At 40.5% G+C, this 21539-nt stretch overlaps 1 protein-coding gene across 1 annotated transcript in view; it reads left to right on the forward strand.

Annotated features, from left to right (window-relative positions):
- Window positions 1–1145: 1145 nt before the first annotated feature.
- The window catches only part of Acer2 (alkaline ceramidase 2), a 38872-nt gene continuing 18478 nt past the window's right edge, over window positions 1146–21539 (forward strand). Inside the window, exons 1-4 of the mRNA XM_046467387.2 lie at window positions 1146–1368; window positions 11147–11261; window positions 11988–12129; window positions 19767–19904. Of these exons, the coding sequence (XP_046323343.1) occupies window positions 1261–1368; window positions 11147–11261; window positions 11988–12129; window positions 19767–19904 (503 nt within the window). The 5' untranslated portion in view covers window positions 1146–1260. The remainder of the gene's footprint in view (window positions 1369–11146; window positions 11262–11987; window positions 12130–19766; window positions 19905–21539) is intronic.

Genomic DNA, 21539 nt, shown 5'->3' on the forward strand with positions numbered 1-21539 from the left:
AAAGCCCTGTTGACTTGGCCTTTAGAGACCAGTCTCTTAAATCTCAAGGCAGGGTTGAGAGGGGCAAAGATTAATTTTGATGTACAGAAAATAATGAGGGCAGGTGTCATTTCTGCTGCCCACAACATTCAGGGAGTACACTGCACATTACTATACAATATAAATTGTCCCATTTATAGGACATCTATTTTCCACCATTTATAATTTGAAATTACAGTGCTTCCTCAAAATAAAATGACAACCTAGTCCTAGATTATACTTTCATGGATGCACTTCTTAAATATTACACATAAGTTATGTAATGTTTTGTTCAGTTGAACATTTAGAAGTAACTTTTGCAGCCAAGTTTATGCCATTTTTACAATGAATTTAAAAATATTTTCAATTGCTTTAATCATTCATCTATTACTTTTCTCAAAATAGGCCTCTAAAAATAAAATTGTCATTTTAAAGTTACTATTAAGTGGTATATTTGTTGCTCAATTTAAGTTTTTATAGGTGTCAGACATCTGCGAGGATGGGACAAAATGGATCAAAGTCTAACGCTGGAGCCTTAGAGATCAAGGATAGGAACAAAATGGAAATTGCAGACGTTCTCCACTGGGGAGTGGGCGGCCCAGGCTGCGTTGGACGGTCGTTAAGCCTTCCTGAAGCTTGGAAGATCTTCCTGTCCCAGCGACTGTAGCAAGTCGCTAGGGTTTCAGGGACACCAAGGGCAATTCTTAGGCGGTAGCACTGCAGTCTCACGCAGGACCAAACCAAATCGCTCCAAACTCCCTTAGAGTTCAAAGGGGTCTGGGTCATCCTGTGTTTCTCATTTTAATTTTTGCCAGGGAGGGCTTTGGTTTTCTTTTGCAAAACACATGGGCGCCTGTGAGTCTGAGCCAGGGTGCGCAAGGGACGGACAACTAAGTCCTTTACCACCAGAGGTGAGCACCGGTGCCGGCAGGTGTCTGCAGGAAGTAGGTCGCTGCCTTTGCTCACCCCTCCTAGGCCCCTCCTTCCACGTGGACCCCGCCCCTAGTGGGCGTGACCGCCGAGCACCCGAGGGCTCCTCCCCAGAGGCGGAGCCGGGGGAGGGGTCTGTGAGAGGGTCTAGTCCAGCGGGCGGAGCCGAGCGCCTGGAGGCCGGCGGGGGAGGCGCCACATCCGGAGGTGCTGGGTACTGCATAAAGCCGCGGCCGCGGCAGTTTGCCTCCGACAGCAGATCTGGGCTATTCTCGGCTACAGGAGCGGCTGCTCCAATGCCCCAGAGCGGCCATGGGCGCCCCGCACTGGTGGGACCAGCTGCAGGCTGGTAGCTCGGAGGTGGACTGGTGCGAGGACAACTACACCATCGTGCCTGCCATCGCCGAGTTCTACAATACGGTGCGGGTCGCGGGAGAGGGGATGGCAGGAGGGCCGGCGGGAGGGGGCTGTCCCCGTGCGCCGCCGCGCCTGGAAGCTGGACGTTCGCTGTGTGTATAGGAGCCATTCTCGTTCCAGGGCCAGAGTTGATCCACGCCCCCTCCTTTGAGCGCTCCTTCCAGTTCTTGGTCTGTACTCCTCTTCTGTCCCTAATCTGGACATCTGGGATCCTCCTCCTCCTCCTCCTTCTGTCGTTTCCTTCTGATGGCTCTATTGTCTTGTTTGGTCTCCGTACGTCCCGGAGCCTGGAGTCCTTGTCCGTCCATTCTCCCAGTTTGGGTCAGTTGGGGGCGATGAATCCCCTGGGACAACTCCCTTCCTCCCCTAGGGATCTCTGTGGCGTGACGCACTTGGGTCGCATTGTGCGTTTTTGCCCTGAATACCTGCTTTCGGAGCACTGGGAAAGGGGGAAGTCCCCCGCAGGTCTTAGGGGCTGGACTCTCCCACCACGCTGATTTGTCCCGCCCCCAAGAATATGGCAATCATGGTCGATTTTATTTTTGTCCAGAATCAGGTTAATTACTACAAGTTCTTTTTTCTTCCCTTTAATATTCCTACTCTTGTGCCAGCTCCAAATTCGTCTCCCTCAGGCCTGTGCTTTTTCCAGTTCTTAAGTCTAGGTGTCAAAGAGAAGTTTGGAAATGATAGCATGCGGATTTTCTGGACTTGCCTGGGTCCCTAGATATGGGCAAACAGAAACTTCTCCAATGCAGAATCCCGGGATTTCAGTCGTTGTGGGAGTGAAAAGTTGTCTCTGGAAGAGGAAATGCCTCTGTTTTTCTCTGTCCCTGTGGCTCATGATTCTGGTACCAAATGTAGGACTTTGCTCAGTCATTTGTGTGGCTTATCTTTTCACTGCCCGAACACAAAAAACAGGAACTGTGGATTTGAGTCATTGTGAATTTGAGGTTGTTATTTAGGATTTTTCCCCTTGGATTTGCCATAGAAAATGTCCTTGGCAGGAGTCAGGTGCTTATTGCCTGGACAATTCTCTAGTCCGTGTCTTTTTATTCCTAAGACCAGAAAAACAGGCTCTTGAGAGAGCTGTCATCCCCACATTGTGGTATGTCTAGGGTCACAATCCAGAAGTCTTGACTCTCCCTTCAGTACTGAAATTCATGGCAGCCTTCCGCACCAGCTCTTCTTCCTCCTTCTCCTCCTCCTCCTCCTCTTCTTCCTCTTCCTCCTCCTCCTCCATCTCCTCCATCTTCTCCATTTCCTCCATCTCCTCCATCTTCTCCTCCTCCTCCTCCATCTCCTTCATCTCCTCCTCCTCCACCACCAACTCTTCCTCCTTCCAGTTCTTTGGATTGAACTGAGCAAAAAGTTCTTTTGAGACAAGGTCTGCCTAAGTTGTCCAGACTGGCCTGAAACTTGCAGTTGTCCTGCCTTAGCCTCCCAAGTAGCTGGGGTTACAGGCATGCATGGTACCCAGCCCCCTTCTATTTATATGACCAGGTGAGTTGCTCAAGAAAACTAGGCCCTCTGTTGTTCAGAGATACCATGAAAAAATGCAGTTAGTGGAAGAAGCCACACTATCCCTATTGTAAAACCGGGTGGAACATGCTATCAGGTATATACAGGTGCTCACAGAGGATGGGCTGGAGTAGGTCTGGACATTTTCAACAAGGAAAAATACCAGTAGTAACTGATGTCTCCAATTTTAAGTGAAAAATACTGGGAAATACTAAGGATTTCACCAGGATTAAGGAAGAAATGACAGATGGATAATAGGTTTTTACACATCCTGCATGGTAATTATCTGTGGAGTCTGAGGTCTTCAGAGAGTGTCAAGCCTGGTTATTTAGGCCAAAAAAAGTTAATGCATAAGTGTGCTGAGCCCACCTTGAACAACCCAGCCCAAGACTACTGGATGAGAGGACATCTTGTCTTTACTTTTAACCTATTCCTGTTAGAGCTGTTACTACGTAGTGAGTGTCAAAAGCTTTTCTTTTTTTCTTTTTCTTTTTTTAAAATAGTTTTTTTAGTTGTCAGTGGACCTTTATTTTATTTATTGAAGCATAGTGCTGAGAATCAAACCCAGTGCCTCACACATGCTAGGCAAGCACTCTGCCACTGAGCCACAACCCCAGCCCTTGAAGGCTTTTTTTAAAGAAATGAACCGTTGATGTTCAAATACAGTGTATGTGGCTGATTAGGCCAGCAGATACATACGATAGACCTATTCTTTATTTTATTTTATTTTTGGTACTGGGGAACTTAACCACTGAGACAAATCTTCAGCCCTTTTTATTTTTTATTTTGAGACAGGGTCTCACGAAGTTGCTTAGGGTTTTGCTAAGTTGCTGAGGCTGGCTTTGAACTTGCAATCCTCCTGCCTCAGCTTCCTGAGTCATTGAGATTGCAGGCAAGTGCCACTACACATGGCAACCTTATTTTTTAGAATATTTATAAACCACAAAATTTGCTCTGGCAATGTGGAGAATATTCTATTCTCAGAAAAGAAATTGATCACCTGACTATTGAATGTAGATTTGAAGAATTTAGCAAAAACTCTCTTCCTCTGTGCTCCCAGGGCTCTACTTATCTTCTGATGCTATCACAGGACACACCTGAGCTTATCTTACTCTTATATTGTGATAAACACTTTGTTTGATAAATAACTTGTTGATAAACATCTCCTTCAATTCTAATAATAAGAAAACAGGTCTAATTATTTATTTTATAAGAAACTAATCATTACCAATTTTGAGAAAAAGTTAAAGGAATTGATGTCAAATCAGGAGAAGACTGGGAAAGGGATTTAGAACCTTCTTAATGGGTCTTAAGGGTATCATGACACTTGTACAAGTTCAGTTACTACTGGCTACTGTGAGTTATTTGCCATGTGTTGAAGCTCTGCTATGTACTCTATACTCACTCTAGGCAGTGGGTGCTACTTTTTATATTCACTTGATAGAGGAGGACATTAGGGCATACACAACTTATGTAGGTTGATGAAGCCAAGAAAATGGAAGAGGTGGAGTTAGAACTTGGTCATATGGACTATCTACCTAGAGAGTTCTCTTAAAGTATAAATGCCACTGTAAGTACCTTTTGTCATACTATAGATATTTATTATTCAGTTATTCTTTAACTTAAAACTCCTGTACTGGGACCATCTTGTCCATAGATAAAACTCATGATGTGAAAAAAAAATCGTTTAAAATAGTTTTTGGTATTGTTGTTTATTATAAAAGTAATAACACAATACATGGTAAAAAACAAACAAACAAACAAACTGGAGTACTGAGCTCTAAAGTAAAAAATTCCTTCTCTCCTGTATCTTTCCAGACATTTCTTAGGCATGTAGAACTACAGGTATTTGTGTGTTTATGTAAAATATGTATGTATAGTGCATTCTCAAACACTCAAAACTTTTTTTTTTCAACCCAATCAAGATTACACTATCCAAAACCTTCTACATCTTGCTTATTGCACTAAATATGTCTTGGGGATGGTTCCATATCAACTCAGATAGAGATGCCTTCCTCTTACAACGTCTGCATATTTTCCCATTTAATGGATTGGCCATAAGTCATTTAACCAGTCAACCCCATATCAATGAACATTTAGAGCAGTTTGTTTGTTTTATTGTTTTCATTTTGGTTTTTGAAGAGTCATGCAGTGAATATCCTCATATCTGCATCTGGATGCACTTTTTAAAGTCCTAATTTTAGTTGAGTTGTTGTGTGAAGGAGATCGTTCACTTTAAATACTGATTATTGTTGCTAAATGGCCCACTAAAGAGACTCCATTGATGTAACTTCCACAAACAGTGTTTGACTATTGCCTCAGATCTTTTCATTATCCTTTGCTTCAGCCAAGAAAGAATATCTCTTCCAAGAACACATCATTTCCTTTCATAGCATTTTACTTATTCATCTTTGAACTGTTTTTTTTTCCACATACAGATATTTTTTAATATTTATTTTTTAGTTGTAGGTGGACACAATATCTTTATTTCATTTTTATGTGCTGAGAATCGAACCCAGTGCCTCACATGTGCTAGGCGAGTGCTCTATCACTGAGCCATAGCCCAGCCCTCCACATACACATTTTATTGAATTGAGTTTCTTTTTATGTTTTGAGCTTTAAGGCCCCACTCACATAGATGAACCACTTTGGAGAAAGGTAGAGTCTGTCTTTTAACCACTGGACTTGCCCTTTGGAGACTCTTTTGGGGAGAAACTCAGGCAACTCAGGAACTTAACTAGTGCTGAAAAAGTCTCACAGCATATAGGCTTATGCATAAAATCAGCCCATGATCTCTTACCTATCCCTTCAGTCCCCCAAAATCTTCAACAAAGTATATGCTTTCTTTACATGCCCAAGTCCATGACCCACCATCTGTAGGGTAGAACCTGTCTGCCTGTCTGTTTATCTAAGCATTTAGATACTATTTAGCATTTAGATGGGCACACTAATATGGGCCTGTCACAGAGACCAGATCTGGAAAATGTCATCTGGGTAGTGAGGGCCATAACATAACAGTGATGTGTGCAGTTTTTTGAGGGTGTTGTTAGCACTCTGCATGGGGTTAGCACTAGTGGGCTGGGGTAGAAGGTTTTTGCAAGAAGCCTTCTGAGTTGGGTGACCAAACTCATCCTGAGTTTTGTTTGAAATTTTCCTGATTTTAAAACTGAAAGTCCTATGCCCTGGGAACCCCTTTCAATGTCAGGCAAACTAGGACAGTTGGTCACACCAGAAGCAGGAGTGGGATAGTAGAATGGAGAGTTAGTGATCGACATACAATCACGATGCACAATTTACTCAAGCAGGGAAAAAGTCCTTAGCTGTTTATGAAACTACTGTTCAGAAAGTTTCCACCCTGTGGTTTTGCTAGTATGTACCCTTTTTCTGGGAAAGTGCACATTTTGATGTCTCAGGATGAGATTGCAGTGTGTTCTTGAGATTATTTTGGAGCACATGTTATGTTGGAATTCACAGAATGAGGAATTTTTAAAGGAAATAATTAATACATTTTGAAGTTGTGCTTTTCCTTTAATTAAAAAAAAATCTGCAAGCATTAAACAAACCAGTTCCCCAAAGGATAATCCAGTAATAAGCTTTAAAAATGTGCCCTGACCGAAATATTCTACAGCTTCAGTGACCTGCAGAGTTTTGAAGGAAAGTTCATTTCTCAGTAGAGATGGAGCCACTGAGTCTCTTTTAACTATGACTCATTTACTTTTCTATATTTCATTTAGCGTTCCTTCCTCTTTTTGTTTTGAGGAGAATCTCTCTTGAATTTGGGCTTTTCCTTTACAAACATTGCTGTCTTCAAGAGGGACAGTGGCAGCAGCAGGCCTTGGTAGATGGGCTTTGCAGAAGCAATGGTGTGATTTCAATATATTAGACTAGTGCTCTGAATGGAGCTATAATATGTGCATTTAAAAATGATGTTAAAGCTAGGTAAGGAAGTGCATGCCTGTAATCCCAGTGGCTCTGGTGGCTGAGGCAGGAGAATCACGAGTTCAAAGCCAGCCTCAGCAAAAATGAGGCACTAAACAACTCAGTGAGACCCTGTCTCTAAATAAAATACAAAAGAGGGTTAGGGATGTGGCTCAGTGGTCAAGTGCCTCTGAATTCAATCCCCGGTACCTACCTCCCCAAAATGATGTTGAAGTGCTGAGGACGATGGCGCATGCCTTAATTCCAGTTTACTCAGGAGGCTAAGGCAGGAGGATTGCAAGTTCTAGGCCAGCCTCAGCAACTTTGTGAGATCCTGTCTCAAAATAAAAAATAAAAAGGACCTGAGATGTAACTCAGTGATAGAGTGACACTGGGTTCAATACCTAGTACCGGGGGAAAAAATTGTTGAAGTGTTATACTTCAACAATTATACTGCAGATTATACTTATACTGCAGATATAGTAAATGACTTCATGCCTTCTTGAATACTATATACATATATTTAAAAGTGATTAATGTATGAATTGCTGGTGGTAATATAAATTGGTAGAGTCATTTGGGCGACAAGTTGGCAGTAGATATCTATCCTTACTTGAAACAAAGGAGATTGAAGCAATGAAGATATACTGGGGTTAAAGTCAAAATATATTTTCCAACATTGTAGGTGGGACTGCAAGTTGGTGCTCCTTCCTCTGGAAAATGGCTAAATAAACTGTAGCCATCTGCAGGACTTGGAAAAAGTGAGCTAAATCTGCATTTACTAAGATGAAAAGGTTTGCAAGGCATATTGTCGAATGAGAAAATAATGCCGCAGAATGATAATGTTAGAATAAGTATATATATATATATATATATATATATATATTTTCATGTAAATGCAAAAAAAAAAAAGACTTGAAGACTATGAATCTAGAACATTGGTTACCTCTGGGGAGCAGAGTAGAAACGAGACTTCTGGTCTGTAACATATTTTTTTATTTTTATATTTTTTCTCAAAAGGAGAACTCATTCATGCATAGGAAGGGAGAAATATTGTTACCTATGATATAATAATTCCAGTTTTCTTTTCTCTTTTTGTCTCTGCTCCCATCTTTTTCTCTTTGCCCCCATCCTTTTCTCTCTGTCCCCATCTTTTTCTCCCCTTGTCTCCTTTTCTTCCTTCTATTTCTATGTTTAGCAAAAGAAAGCCTTGCTTTAAATCATGTAATGGGTCATATGTGCAGATTGTATGATGCAATTTGCAATGTTAAGATATCCGTTGAGGGCTGGGGTTGTGGTTCAGTGGTAGAGCACTTGCCTAGCATGCATGAGGCACTGAGTTTGATCCCTAGCACCATATAAAAATAAATAAAAAATAAACAAAATAAAGGTGTTTAAAAAATGACACCATGTTAAAAAAAAAGTATCAATTGAAAAGAGAAGGCTAGGAGTTCAGAATGTGGATGGGTGGGTTGAAGGTGGAAGTCAGGGTGATGCAATGGAGGAGCCAGATGGCTGCCCCAGCTTTGGGTGATTGTCTCTCTGACCTTGATCACTCTTGGAGCCTTTCTGGGCCTCAGTTGTATCCCCTTTTAAAGCAAGGGGTGGCTTTGAAGTCCCTTCATTTTACCCACAAATATCTCTGCTCTTTTAAATGGTTCCATTGAAAATTAAAGATTATGATCGCAACAATGAAAGCAAATGTACTGTGTATACAGTATGTCAACCTTTGTCCTGATTCTTCCTTCCTTCCTTATTGGCAAATTAAAACTGGCTTATTTCCAAGACTGAAAGTCTCCGTGTTGGGAATCAAACCTAGGGCCTTGTCTGTGCCAGGCAACTGCTGGACCACTGAGCTACACCCACCCCTCAGTCCTAGATTTTAACTACAGGCAGTAGCCCTGACCCTATCCTGCCCTGACAAAGGATTTTGTATTTCTCTTCGATTGTTTTATTTCTCTTCTACTCTGTCTTTCTTTCCTTTCTAAATACTGTGTCACTCACAGAAGGTGTTGGCTTCTGAGTTCTGGGGTTTGCTGAAACATTTAACTTAGTTGTGCACCATTGTGATTCCCCACCCCCAGGAACACCCTCTGCCTGCCCTGCCCCTACAGCTCAGGCTAGGAGCCCACCCTCATGGTTCCTTTGAGGTGTCCTCTAATGGCTTTCCTGTATCATCCAACATGGATGACTACTCCTTTCTTCTGAAAGCCTTTGTGCCTGTGCTTCCCAGACTTCATCTGCCCATCTCTGAAACCTTCTTTTTTCTTAAAATATTGTTCCATGAACCCTCCTACTCCATCCCCATCAATAATGCTCATTTTGACTCAGCTGTTGTCTTCACCCCCATATGCACTTCTGTGGGCAGAGTCCCAGGCAAGGCCCTCCTCATTCTGCAGTTAGATGAGCTTCAATCACTGAAAATTCCTACCTCTGCTCACCTTCCAGGATGGCCTTAGTTTAAAAACAAAAACCAGAGTATAACAAGTGTTAGGCAAGGCTAGGTAGGCCCTTGTGCATTGCTGGTGGGAAGGTAAAAAACAAAGCAAAACACAACAGAACCACGCACACAAAAACAAAACCCACATGCTGGAGGAAATAGTTTTGTAATTCCGTAATCAATTGAACATAGAATTACTCAGTGCCTGGGTCTGTTCTTGCTGTTATCACAAAATATCTTAAACTGGATAATTTATAGCAACAGAAATTTATTTCTCACAGTCCTGGAGGCTGGGAAGTCCAAGATCAGGATACTAACAGATTTGTTGTCTGGAAAGGGTTCTCTGCTTCATGGATGTGACTTCCTGCAGTCCTCATGTGGTGGAAGGGGTGGGCAACTCCTGGGCACCTCTTTTCTAAGAGTGCTAATCCTATTCCAGAGGCTCTGCTCTCATGACTTTGGCCTTAAAAACATCATGCTAAGTGAAAGAATCCAGACACAAAAGGTCATATAGTGTGTAATTCCATAAATCTGAAATATCTAGAATAAGTAAATCCACAGAACAAAAGCAGATTAGTGGTTGCTAGGGGTGCTGGGAGAGGGGAATGGAGAGTGGCAACCCAGGATTTCTTTCTGGGTAATAAATACATTTTAGAATTAGGTAGAGGTAATGGCTGACAATATGAATGTGCTAAGTTCCACTGAACTGTATACTTTAAAATGGTTATTTTTATGGTATGTGAATTTTGCTTCAATTTTAAAAATTCTTGAAATAAAAAAAGCTGGCTGTGAGTTCCTGGAAAAAAACAAAACAAAACAAAACAAAAAAAAAACACAAAAAAAACACCAAAACACCCAAAACCAAAAAACAAAACAAAACAAAAAACCAATAAATTAAAAATGAGAGGTGAAGTTCTAGAGTTATGCTTTTCAATATGGCAGACTGTGACCACATGTGGCCATTATCACAGGAAGCGAGGCTAGCCCAAACTGAGGGTTGCTGTATGTGCAAAGTGTACACTAGAGTTTGAATCCTTAGTGAGAACAAAAGAATGTAAAGCTTCTCATCAATAATATTTATATTTATTTATTTTTAATTTAAAAATAATTTTTTTGAGACAGTGTCTCCCTAAATTGCCAATGGTCTCAAACTTGAAATCCTCTCTCCTACCTCAACCACCAGAGTAGCTGGGATTGTTGACATGTGCTGCTAAGCCTGGCTGATGATATTTTAATACTGATTGCATATTCAAACTATAATATTTGGAATATATTGCGTCCAATAAGACACACTATTAAATTAAAGAACGGAATGCTCAGTTTATCTTTTTTTTTTTTCCCCTTCAGTGCCAGGATTGAACCCAGGGCCTCATGCATACTAGGCAGGTACTCTGCCACTGAGCTACATCACCAGCTCCTATAATGATCTCATTTGAAAGTTGGGAAGAAAATTACAAATTTGATCTTTACTAAAGATATGTTTAAGAAGAGAAAGCTGAAAAAGGGTGACTAAGGAGAAAGAGATCTGATGTATTGTGAGCCTGGGAAAAAGGGCTGGTCTTGTTGGCAGAAGATTGTTGGGAGCAGCTGGATGTGGTAGCACATGCCTGTCTGTAATCCCAGCTACTTGGAAGGCTAAGGCCGGAGGATTACAAGTTCAAAGCCAGCCTCAGCAATTTAGCGAAGCCTTAAGCAACTTAGTGAGAGCCTGTCTCAAAATAAAAAATGGGCTGGGGAATGTGGCTCAGAGGTTAAGTGACCCTAGGTTCAATCTCTGGTACGAAAAAAAAAAATCATTATTTAGTATAGACCTTATCTTTAAAAAGATAATTACAAGTAAGAATGCTTCGTAATTAATCTGTGCACAAAAACATCTTTTTGTTTTGCAATTTATTTTTCCTCCAGATCAGCAACGTCTTGTTTTTCATTTTACCGCCCATCTGCATGTGCTTGTTTCGTCAGTATGCCACATGCTTCAACAGTGGCATCTATTTAATATGGACTCTCCTAGTAGTAGTTGGTAAGTGGATCATGTGGGAACGTGAACTGAAAGGGAGGAAATGGGATTCTGCACTTTTCCTGTCCCCTTTGAACACAGTGTTTTATAAACCAAAGCCACTGTGACGTCTTAGTAAACTCTTTCACTTGCTTGGCAGCAAAAGTAAGAGTCAGGAGTCTCGAATGCAGGCTTGATAACAAGGCTGGCTGTCGTTATCTCCTGGCTGTGTTTGAGACTTCTTTGTGAATTAGCCATTCATGTTGTGCCAGTGCAATTCTCTGAAGAAAGTTGTGTGAAACAATTGAATTCTGGTGAGACTGTGGTTTCCAATGCACTTAAATTGAAAAACAAAATACAAAAACAAAAAAACTAGACATTGTGTCCCTCATTGTTTTGTGAAATTCTTGTGCAATTTCCATTTCCTCTCCTAGGCAGGTTGGGAATTCTTAACAGTGAAACAATGTTGACTTTTATTTACTGCCTGTTCCCACAAAGGCTCTGTGGATGAAAACATTGTACTTAACTGTGCAATTATTACTGTTCTGATGTGCTGGTATTTGGGCTGTATTTGAAATCCTCTTGCTAGGCTTGAGTGAAGTCTGCATGTGTTGGTGGTGTGAGTTTCTTAAGAGATCTGGCGATTCTGATAACAGTTAGGGAAGGGCTTTCTTAGGCAGTGAATTGAATTTGTAGTCTGTTCTTCTGTGGTGACCTTTTTTTTTTTTTTTTTGTTATAATTTGCTATAGGAATTGGATCTGTCTATTTCCATGCAACCCTAAGTTTCCTGGGTCAGATGCTCGATGAGCTTGCAATCCTTTGGGTTCTGATGTGTGCTCTGGCCATGTGGTTCCCCCGAAGGTATCTGCCAAAGATCTTTAGGAATGACAGGTAAGCTTATGTTGAACACTTTTGCTCTTTGCACAGTGTGTATGCACATCAAGAAAAATAGCTGATGATTGAGCTTAACCTAGTGATAAAAATCATATATTTGTTTAATGTCCATTGATTTTTATGATCTGACAGTACAATTAAACTGACAGATAAAAGAAGACGAGTTCATAACACTTGGGAAAGAATTTATAAAATGGTAGAGACAAAAAGTCAAATATCTAATACTTGTCTGATACAAGCAACAGTGGAAAGACATTCAATGGGAGAGAAATTTTGGGATAGTAGCTCAAACACCTTTGATTTCCTGCTAGAACTTTTCTTTGAATGCAATCCAACTCCAGCAGTGCTATACATATAAAGTAGAATCCACGCTGATGATCTGATTCTTGGAGCTATAGAGCTGGTTTTCAAATTGCATTGTTTTTTTTTGGCTTCTGATCACACACATACACACACAAACACACACACACACACATACACACAGGCATGCATGCACACACACACACACACACACACATATTTCCAAGCAGGAAACCCAAGAATATCAGGAAGAGATGCATTTTAATATCCATTGTATTAAGGCTTTATAATAATAAATAGTAAATATTTATTATTTAATAATAAATAGTAAATATATTTAAACACTTATTTTATACCATGCACTTTTCTAAGTACTGGGAGGTAGGAGTAAACAAAATGACAGGGTTTCTGCTTCTAAAGAGCTTGTACTGAAGTTGAGAGTCTATAAATCAACAAACAAATAATGTCATGTTAGAGCGTGAGAAGGGCTATGTTGAAAAAGCGAGGGTGGGAAGGATGTAGCGGTGGCTTGGGGTGCTGTCTTCGAGTCTGGTCAGAGAGAGCTCTGCTGAGGAGTTGTGTGAGGTTTGTTACCATTTGCAGGCAGAGGAGAGGCAGGCTAATAAAGATGAGAAATGTCCCCCAAACACATCACCCACATATTACTCTGCAGAACATGGTGGTTTATTGAAATACATGCAGTCTATGGATGAATAAAATATGGATTAATGAAGCAAGCAGGGAAGAGTTATGCCAGGAGAACAAAATAATTCATTATAGTTTTTCTGGAACTCTGAAAAGGAGCAGGAGCTATGCAGCGGTTGAAGACTGAGGCTGCTCCAGTGGGCTGAGGTGGAGGAGTGTCTATGGAAATACTGGCTGCAAAGAGCACATTCTAGAATTGTGTGTCAGATATCCTAATTTTAGAATGAATGAGTTAAATTCTTCTTGAGTATGTTTTTCTATGTGCACAAACATGTCTGGGAGGATGGGGATGCCGTGCTCCTGCCATTGGCTATTCTTGAGCATTGTGGCAGAGAAGAGCTTCAACTTGCACTTTTATCTTTAGTTTGAACTGGCTTGGATTTTTTTTTTTAAACAAGGAGCACATGTTAATTTTAACACTAAAATTTTCTTTTTAAATGAAGTAGGGAGAAAACACACTTTAAGTGGATTAGCTGTAAAGCCTTTATCCTGGGAAGTAGGACTTGAATTACATAGTGTTATCTTTGAGTATCATCTAACAGATAGAAATACCCTCAAGAAGTTTACTTAACAAAAAAAAAAAAATGAGAAGGAATGAAATTCCTGGTTTTGAATTAAATGTGGTCTCTATCTTGCTGAGGCTTTCTAGTTAGCAGAGAAAGGATGCTTAAGTTTTTTTTTGGGTGTGTGTGTGTGTGTGTGTGTGTGTATGTATGTGTGTGCTAAGAATAGAACGCATGCACATGCCTTGCACATGCTGAGCATCTATTTAACCACTGAGCTACAGCTCCAGCCCCAGAAAGTTGCTTTAAAATGTTGGTTTCAGCTATCTCCTGTTCCTTGTTCTTTGGTTTCTTTGTTCAGCTTTAGGAGAAACCTAGTAAGGGCAGGGGAGTGGGTGTGAGCAGCAGGCAGGGTCAGAAGGTGTTTTCATAGGCAGGAACTTTGTGACTGCCTAAAAAGCAAACCATTTGCCTTTTGGCCCTTCTTACTCTCTCCCAAGGTGCCTTGCCAGTCCCAGTGTCCTTTCCTGGAGCCTGGTGCATTCTGCAGTAGATTTAAGAGGTAGGCCAGAAAAAGAATTCATATCAAAAAACTACTTTTCCTTCAGAACTCACCTCAAGTCTGGGGACCCAAGTGAGGAACTGAAGAAATGGAAATAAGGGTTTTATTTATGTTGCATTCTGGAGACTTGGGTTGAGATTCCTAGTGACAGGGGTTGGGGATGTAGCTCAGTGGTAGAGTGCTTTCCTCATGCCCAGTGTGAAGCCTTGGGTTCAATCCTCAGCAACACACAACATACACCCCCACACACCCACACCCACCCACACACACAAAACCCAAGTGACAGCTTTAATTGCGTTAATTATATAAAAAAAGTTTCTTTTTGTTTCTTAGAGGTAGGATTAGCGGCATGTTGTTATGAACAGGAAAAGAAAATGGGGTAATGCATTGGTAATTAAAGCTTCCTAACTTTAATAATGAAAACATACTACGAGGCAGAGATGTCTGTGGCCATGTGGGATTTTTCTATCACTAGTACGATGTGGCATTTCTCTGGGGAAGAGGTAAAGATATGACTGCTCTGTCCTCATATGGGGAGGGTCCTTTTAAGATGCTGAATACCACATATGTATGAGTCCATGGCTCTGGGTACCATTCAGATTTGAATGTCAGCCTTACTGCTTACAAACTATATATCTAGTCTTGACTCTGCTTTTTCATCTGTAATTGTAGGTAATAAATAGTACTTACCTCAGGGTTCTTTGAGATGATCCTGAAGAGCACTCTGTACAGTACTAAGTGACATGGCCAGTACTCAAATTAGCTCATAATGCTGCCAGTGGTGAACAGAGAAGAGAGTTCAGTCTAGGATTTTTGAGATATGTGCACAAATGCAGGAAGAGAATTGCCATGGAGAATTTTTATGAACAAAGAAAAAATGGTGTATGTTAAGGGAAAAAATAAGGATTTCAGATCAATTTGTCTGTCTTCACTTTGCCAGTGATGGTCAGACCTTTTTGCATGGGCTTCCCTGCCCATGGCAGGGACAGGTGGATGTTCTGCAGTAGAATTAAGTGTCAGGCCATAAAAAGAATTCATATCAAAAGCAGGATTTCTGTAGACCAGGATTGCCTGGGTTGGCTGCCTTAACTTACTAGATAGTTAATATTTATTTACCTGCCTCATTTTTTTTCTAGACTTTGCTGGAATATTCCTAACACATGTAAAGAGTAGTTCCAGCTGGATGTAATGGTGTAAGCATGTAAATCCAGCTACATGGGAGGCTGAGGCAGAAGGATCCCAAGTTTGAGGCAAGCCTGGGCAACTTAACAAGATTCTGTCGTAGAAGAAAAAGCATAAAAGGGTTGGGGATGTAGCTTAGTGGTAAAGTGCCCCTAGATTCAATTCCAGTACTGAGGGAAAAAAAAAAAGTAGTTCCAGTGTGAGATTTTTAGAGAAGAGGAAGTAGAGTACCGTGGCTAAATGAGTTTGGATCACATAGACAGATATGGCTTTGAATCATAATCCATTTTTCCCTGTAAAACTCTGGTACCTTATTTTGCTCACTGTAAAGTAGAGGTAGTAAAATTAGCTACTTCATGGGATCAGAAATAAATGAGAAAATGAAATGATGTGTATAGTATAGTGGTGCCTCATACGAATAAGAACTCAATAAGTACGAACACTTATTAGCCATTACAAATGGCTGAATAAGTGGGAAATAAGCATGTTTAGATTAAATAGGTAAATTATTAACATTCATTTTGTCAATAAGATTGGTGGATTAAAAGAAAGGCTTTCTTTTATCTTGCTTAGCATCTTTAGTATATACACTCAGCTGTTAATGGTTATTAATAATTTTATATATTTTTGTTTTGAGAAAAAACAAAAATAATTTATCTTGATATGTGCTTTTTATTATTTGCCTCCACAGAATCCAGGAAAAACTCTCACTTTATAACCCACTTCATTTCTGAATCGTATAGCAAGGGAATAGGCTGAGATCTACCTGTCCTTCTAGTTCAGTTGCCAGACATCCTGGGGCTGGAATCTTAAACTCTCTGGGCCTTTCCTCATTGATTTTGAAATGACAGGGTTGCACTTTTTTCTGAGATCTCTTCTAGGGTCAAATGCTGTACTACTGTAAATATCAAGGCTTTCTATTATAAATAGGTTATGCTCTATTCCTAACAGTTAGTGGATCCTAACCAGGAATATTTCCTTCTCTTAAGGGACATTTGGGAAGTTTGTGGACATGTATTTGGTGGTCACAATGATGGCAGGTTTTATCATCCATAAATTCCATATTATTTCAGAAGAGTTAAAGGGACACTACCAAATATTTAATATAAAAAAGGAGTATGACAGGGTTTGATAGGGTTGAAAACCACTGGATTAAGGGTAGCTAATGATTTTAGTCACATATTTGTTATTATAATATTATGATAATGGCACTGGGTAGCCAGATTTTGGTTTGGAGAAAAAAGGAAGAAGAGAGTACCATGGGTTCCCTGAACTTGTGTTCCAGTATGAGATCCTATGGGCTGGAAAACTGAAAACAGGATGAAATACTGATTTACAGTTTAGAAAACACCCTGTCAGGCCCCTCTTCTCTGGAAATTTCTAGAGTTGTTGAAATCTGTTGTCCCAGGGACCTCTGATAACTTTGGTCTGCTGGGCTATCTGGCTTTCTGTTGGCCACATGACCTCTGTTTACTTTTGCTGGTTGCAGAATTGTGTGTTCACGGGATGTCCTCATTGGCCAGAACATTCCTCCACACTCTCTGGACCTGATGTGGGGAGATGTCTGTGGATAGTCTCCTTAAAAACATGTTTCATCAAGCCCAAGCCTTTGAACAATTTGGCAATGTTATACAGAGACCCTGGGGATTGCAGCACAGGCTCTGCCAGATTCTTCCTGAGAGTGTGATATTATCAACAAGAATAATATTTTTTAAACAGTATTTGTCCTCAAAATGATGATAAAGAGAATGGTAATAGTTGTTTTCTTAATACATAACATGTACCAGGCACTGTTATGTGCTTTCATGCTTACAAGAATATCATGGGTACTGGTGCTTTCATGTTTTTACATGGGAAAGATTTGAAGAGTTGTGGGCTGTAGTTGTAGCTCAGTGGTAGAGCACTTGCTTAGCATGTGTGAGGCACTGGGTTTGATCCTCAGCACCACATAAACATGAATAAATAAAAATAAAGATATTATGTCCATCTGCAACTAAAAAAAAAAAACAGACTTGAAAAATTGTTACTTTCTAAAGGCTCCACAGCTACTAAGTGATTAGGGCAGGATTTGAACACCCAAATGTCTAGCTGAAACACCTTGCCTTTAAAAAAAAAAAAAAAAAAAATATATATATATATATATATATATATATATATATATTAGTTATATATAGATCTTTATTTTATTTATTTATATGTGGTGCTGAGAATCAAACTCAGTGCCTCACACATGTTAGACAATGTGCTCTACCACTAAGCCACAACCCCAGTCTAACACCTATGTTTTTAATCACCCTGTTCCCCAGTCTTACCTGTAACTGAGTCCTAATCATTAGGTACATTGACTTGATACATTTTGAAAATTTCTGATTATGTGTTTATCCAATCAAAAAAATATTTAAAAAAAAGTAAAGAAAAAATTTCAGAAAAACCCAAAGAGACGAAAAGGTGGAAAATGTGTAGGAAAATGTAAGGGATTCAGGCAATGTAGTGAGAAGGTAAATAAATACATGTAAGGAGCATCCCAGAAGGAGAGGAGAAAGAATGGAGCAGAACAAAAAAAAAAAAACAAAAACAAACCCACAAGGCCAAATAGGATGACATGTCAGAACCTCAAACCCAGTGAATGAGTCTGTTTTGTGTCCCCAGGGTCAGGCACATGATGGCTGACCCTGGTGCTACAGAAGGCAGCTTTTCATCCAGTTGCAGAAGAACCCAGCTAAGGCCAGGAGAAAAACATAATTCTTCTGAGGATTTGCTGCCTGGATCTTTTCCAATATGTATTTTTTCCTCTGGTAAAAGTTCAGGGCTATAAGGCGTGTTCATTCCAGTCAGAAAGTTGGCAGCTTGATCAATGATTTCCCGTGCCTTGATGATAAATGGTTTTCCTATTTAAGAGATAAATTTGTATTTTGAATGTTCAATGCCCTTTGATTTCTTTATAATAGAATTTCATTCCAATTAATTTCCTAACCGGGACCTCTTCTAAGGCTTTTGGCCAAAGCAAATTCTGCTAATGGGGAATAACAGAAATTTCAGGAAAATCATGTGCTTCTCAATTTAAGTCACAGATGAGGCCTTGGAGATCGTCTGGTCCGGCATTTCCATTTTATAGATCAGGAAATGGGGTCCCCAGGAGGGAGGAAGCAGCATGTGCAGGATCACGTCGCCACTTCTGACTCTTTTCCACTGGAGTGACCTCTACTGAGGGGTGTGAGGAGAGTATCAATGACTTTTCCAAGATTTGTCATGTTAAGAGCCTGTCAAGACAAATTCTAGTGCCTACCAGATGTGCAGGTTGTCAGTAGGTACATATATTTTTAGAATTTTCAGTTTTGTGTGCTAGATATGTAGACTTTTTTTTTTCATCTTAAACTAGGAAGTTTTATGGTTTATTAATAGTCTCTGCTTTTTCTCATAAAAGTCCTACATGTTCACTTGGTGGGACAGAGGTTGGTGAGCTATGTCCTGTAGACCAGATGGGACTTCCTTTTGCAAGTCAAATTTTATTGGCACACAGAAATGGCCATTAATTTACTTATGGTTTGGATATGAAAAAAACCCTCCTGTGTTAATATAGGAGGTGAAAGGATTAGACTATGAGAGCCATAACTTAATCAGTGGATTATTGCATTTCATGGCTTAATGTTTTGAATAGATTACTGGGTGGTAACTGTAGGGAGGTGGGGGTAGCTGGAGGAAGTGGATCACTTGGAGTGTGCCTTTGGGGTTTATATTTTGTTCCTGGTATTTCAATCACCCTGTTTCCTGGCTGTCATGGGCTGAGTAGTTTTCCTCTGCCACAAATGTTCTGCCTCACCAGGTCTAGAGCGATGGAGTCAGCCAAACATGGACTGAACCTCTGAAACTGTAAGCCCTAAATAAACTTTTCCTCCTTTAACTTGTACTTGACAGATATTTTGGTCATAGTGGCACAAAACTAACACACTTACCTTCTATTGTAGCAGAGTTGAATAGTTGTGGCTGAGAACTCATGGCATGTAAAATCAAAAATACTTACTCTCTGAACCTTTACAGAGAACATTTGTCAAACCCTGATGCAGAACATCTGAAAACTTATAGGAAATTCACACCAGGAGAATGATTATCCATATCTCACCCCCAGAGACTGAGGTTGATTCTAGCTTTACCATTGTCATGGCTAACAATTTTGAGAAGCTCTGATTATTTCCCAAGAATAAATCCCTAGAAATGGGTTTGCTGATCCAGTGAGTGTGAATGGCTTGCACAAGTGGGTACTTTGAACACAAGTTCATTTTAGCTCACATGAATAGCAGTGGCTGTACCTGGCCAACATTAATCAAACAAAATGATCAAGAACTCTTTTGCTAACAGATTTGGTTTTGCTTCCGTGGATTTAGGGGCAGATTCAAGGCGGTGGTCTGTGTCCTGTCTGTGGTTACAACATGCCTGGCGTTTGTCAAGCCCGCCATCAACAACATCTCTCTGATGACTCTGGGGGTTCCTTGTACTGCGCTGCTCATCGCAGAGCTGAAGAGGTGAGTGCCACTATTCCTGCTCACCCCTTGGGCTGTCCCTGTAATGGGAACATTTAGCTCTGTGTTCCTTTGTTTCCTCCAGCTTGGAAGAGAAATGTTCTGTATGAAGAATTAGTTCCTGACTGATTGGAACAGGTTTGATGCTCTGGTACAAAATGTGAATGATCTCATTTTCAGAAAGAGGGGAGTGGCTGTTTAGTGGTGTCATACATCCTAATGATCAAAAGCTAGCTTATCAGGGCTGGGATGTAGCTCAGTGGCAAAGCGTCTGCCTTGCATTGGCAAAGCCCTGGCTTTGACCCCCAGTTCCAAAAAAGACAAAAAAAAAAAAAAAAATAAGATTAAGTGCCAAGACCAAGCTGTTGACTTAATTCTGTAGAAAGAAGAGTACATTAGTCCATATGACAGGTTTAAGGAGAAAAGAGAAGTAGGGGTCATTGTGTTCACATACACAGGAAGAATAGGAAGGGGGAGGGAAAGTGACTCTGTGTATACAAGGAAACATAAACTTGGTGAATGGGCTGAGATACTTTCTCAGGCTTAGTGTCTCCAAGGCTCAGGCTCATTATTTGCATAAGCATTTTCCTTTGGGAAGTTGTAAAATCCAGGGCACAGGTGGATATCTAAAAACATTTAGTTTAGCACTTGTGTGTACATGACTTTTCTTCTCACCTCATCTAAAGTACAAGTAATCACTGCCCTTACTTTAATATTTGTTGGAACATTTCTTTTTCTTTGCAGCCACTTTAAAAAAATACACCTTAATTCACACTTTGCTCATTGTTGTAGACATTGAGTTTGTTAACCAAAGTCTCAATCTATCTCCCTCTGCGCACTAGTTGCTCTGTGCAATGTGTTTAGTCAGCTTTCTGTCCTTGCTTAGAGAGGAGTTATATACATTGCTTTCCAATTTCCTGGCTCCAGGGTTTGCTTTGATGGGCAGCAATAACTCAGGGCCTTAGTTGGCTGATGAGGGATTTGAACTTGCTGCCTGGCAGGTAAAGAATGCTGTCAGATCTCTAGTTGGCTTCTTTGAGTTGCCTTCAAGGACTGGCGATGTAAGAGACTCATTTCAGAAGCAGGCTGCAAGTTGATTCTAGAAGAATAACTATGGTAGTGAGTGCTATGAGTGAAAAAACAGATAATTGAGTAAATTACAAAGGATTTAGTCCCTACATCCTAATAACCTTAATTTTAAAAGTCCCCTTTCTGACTGGGGGTATAGCTCAGTGGTAAGTGTGTGCTTAGTGTATGCAAGGCCCTGGGTTGATCCCCAGCACCAAAAATAAATTAAATCAATCAATAAATAATCAACTTTCTATTTCATTAGTGTAATATTGCCTATTAGAAATAGAAGGGTTCTTAGCAACCTCAACTCTGCTTATTCCGTATACTCACTCTACAGTTGTTTGAGTCCTAAATAAGTGTCAGCTGTCATGGTTCTTGACAGGAAAGTCGTGGGAACCATTCAGGCAGTACATTTGCCAAGTACAGATACTAGCTCTGCTCATGCATTGGTTTTGATTTGGGAGGTCAGGGTGGGGGCTGTTATCCGTAGATTAAAAAGCTCAAAAACCTGGTCAGCTGGGGCTTGGGTGAGGGTAGGAGTGGCCTCCGCATGTAAGGAGTTAGTCG

This window comes from Marmota monax, unplaced genomic scaffold (genome assembly GCF_021218885.2).
Source record: "Marmota monax isolate L192 unplaced genomic scaffold, Marmota_monax_Labrador192_F-V1.1 WCK01_AAM20220418_F8-fsc00033, whole genome shotgun sequence".
Lineage (NCBI taxonomy): Eukaryota > Metazoa > Chordata > Mammalia > Rodentia > Sciuridae > Marmota > Marmota monax.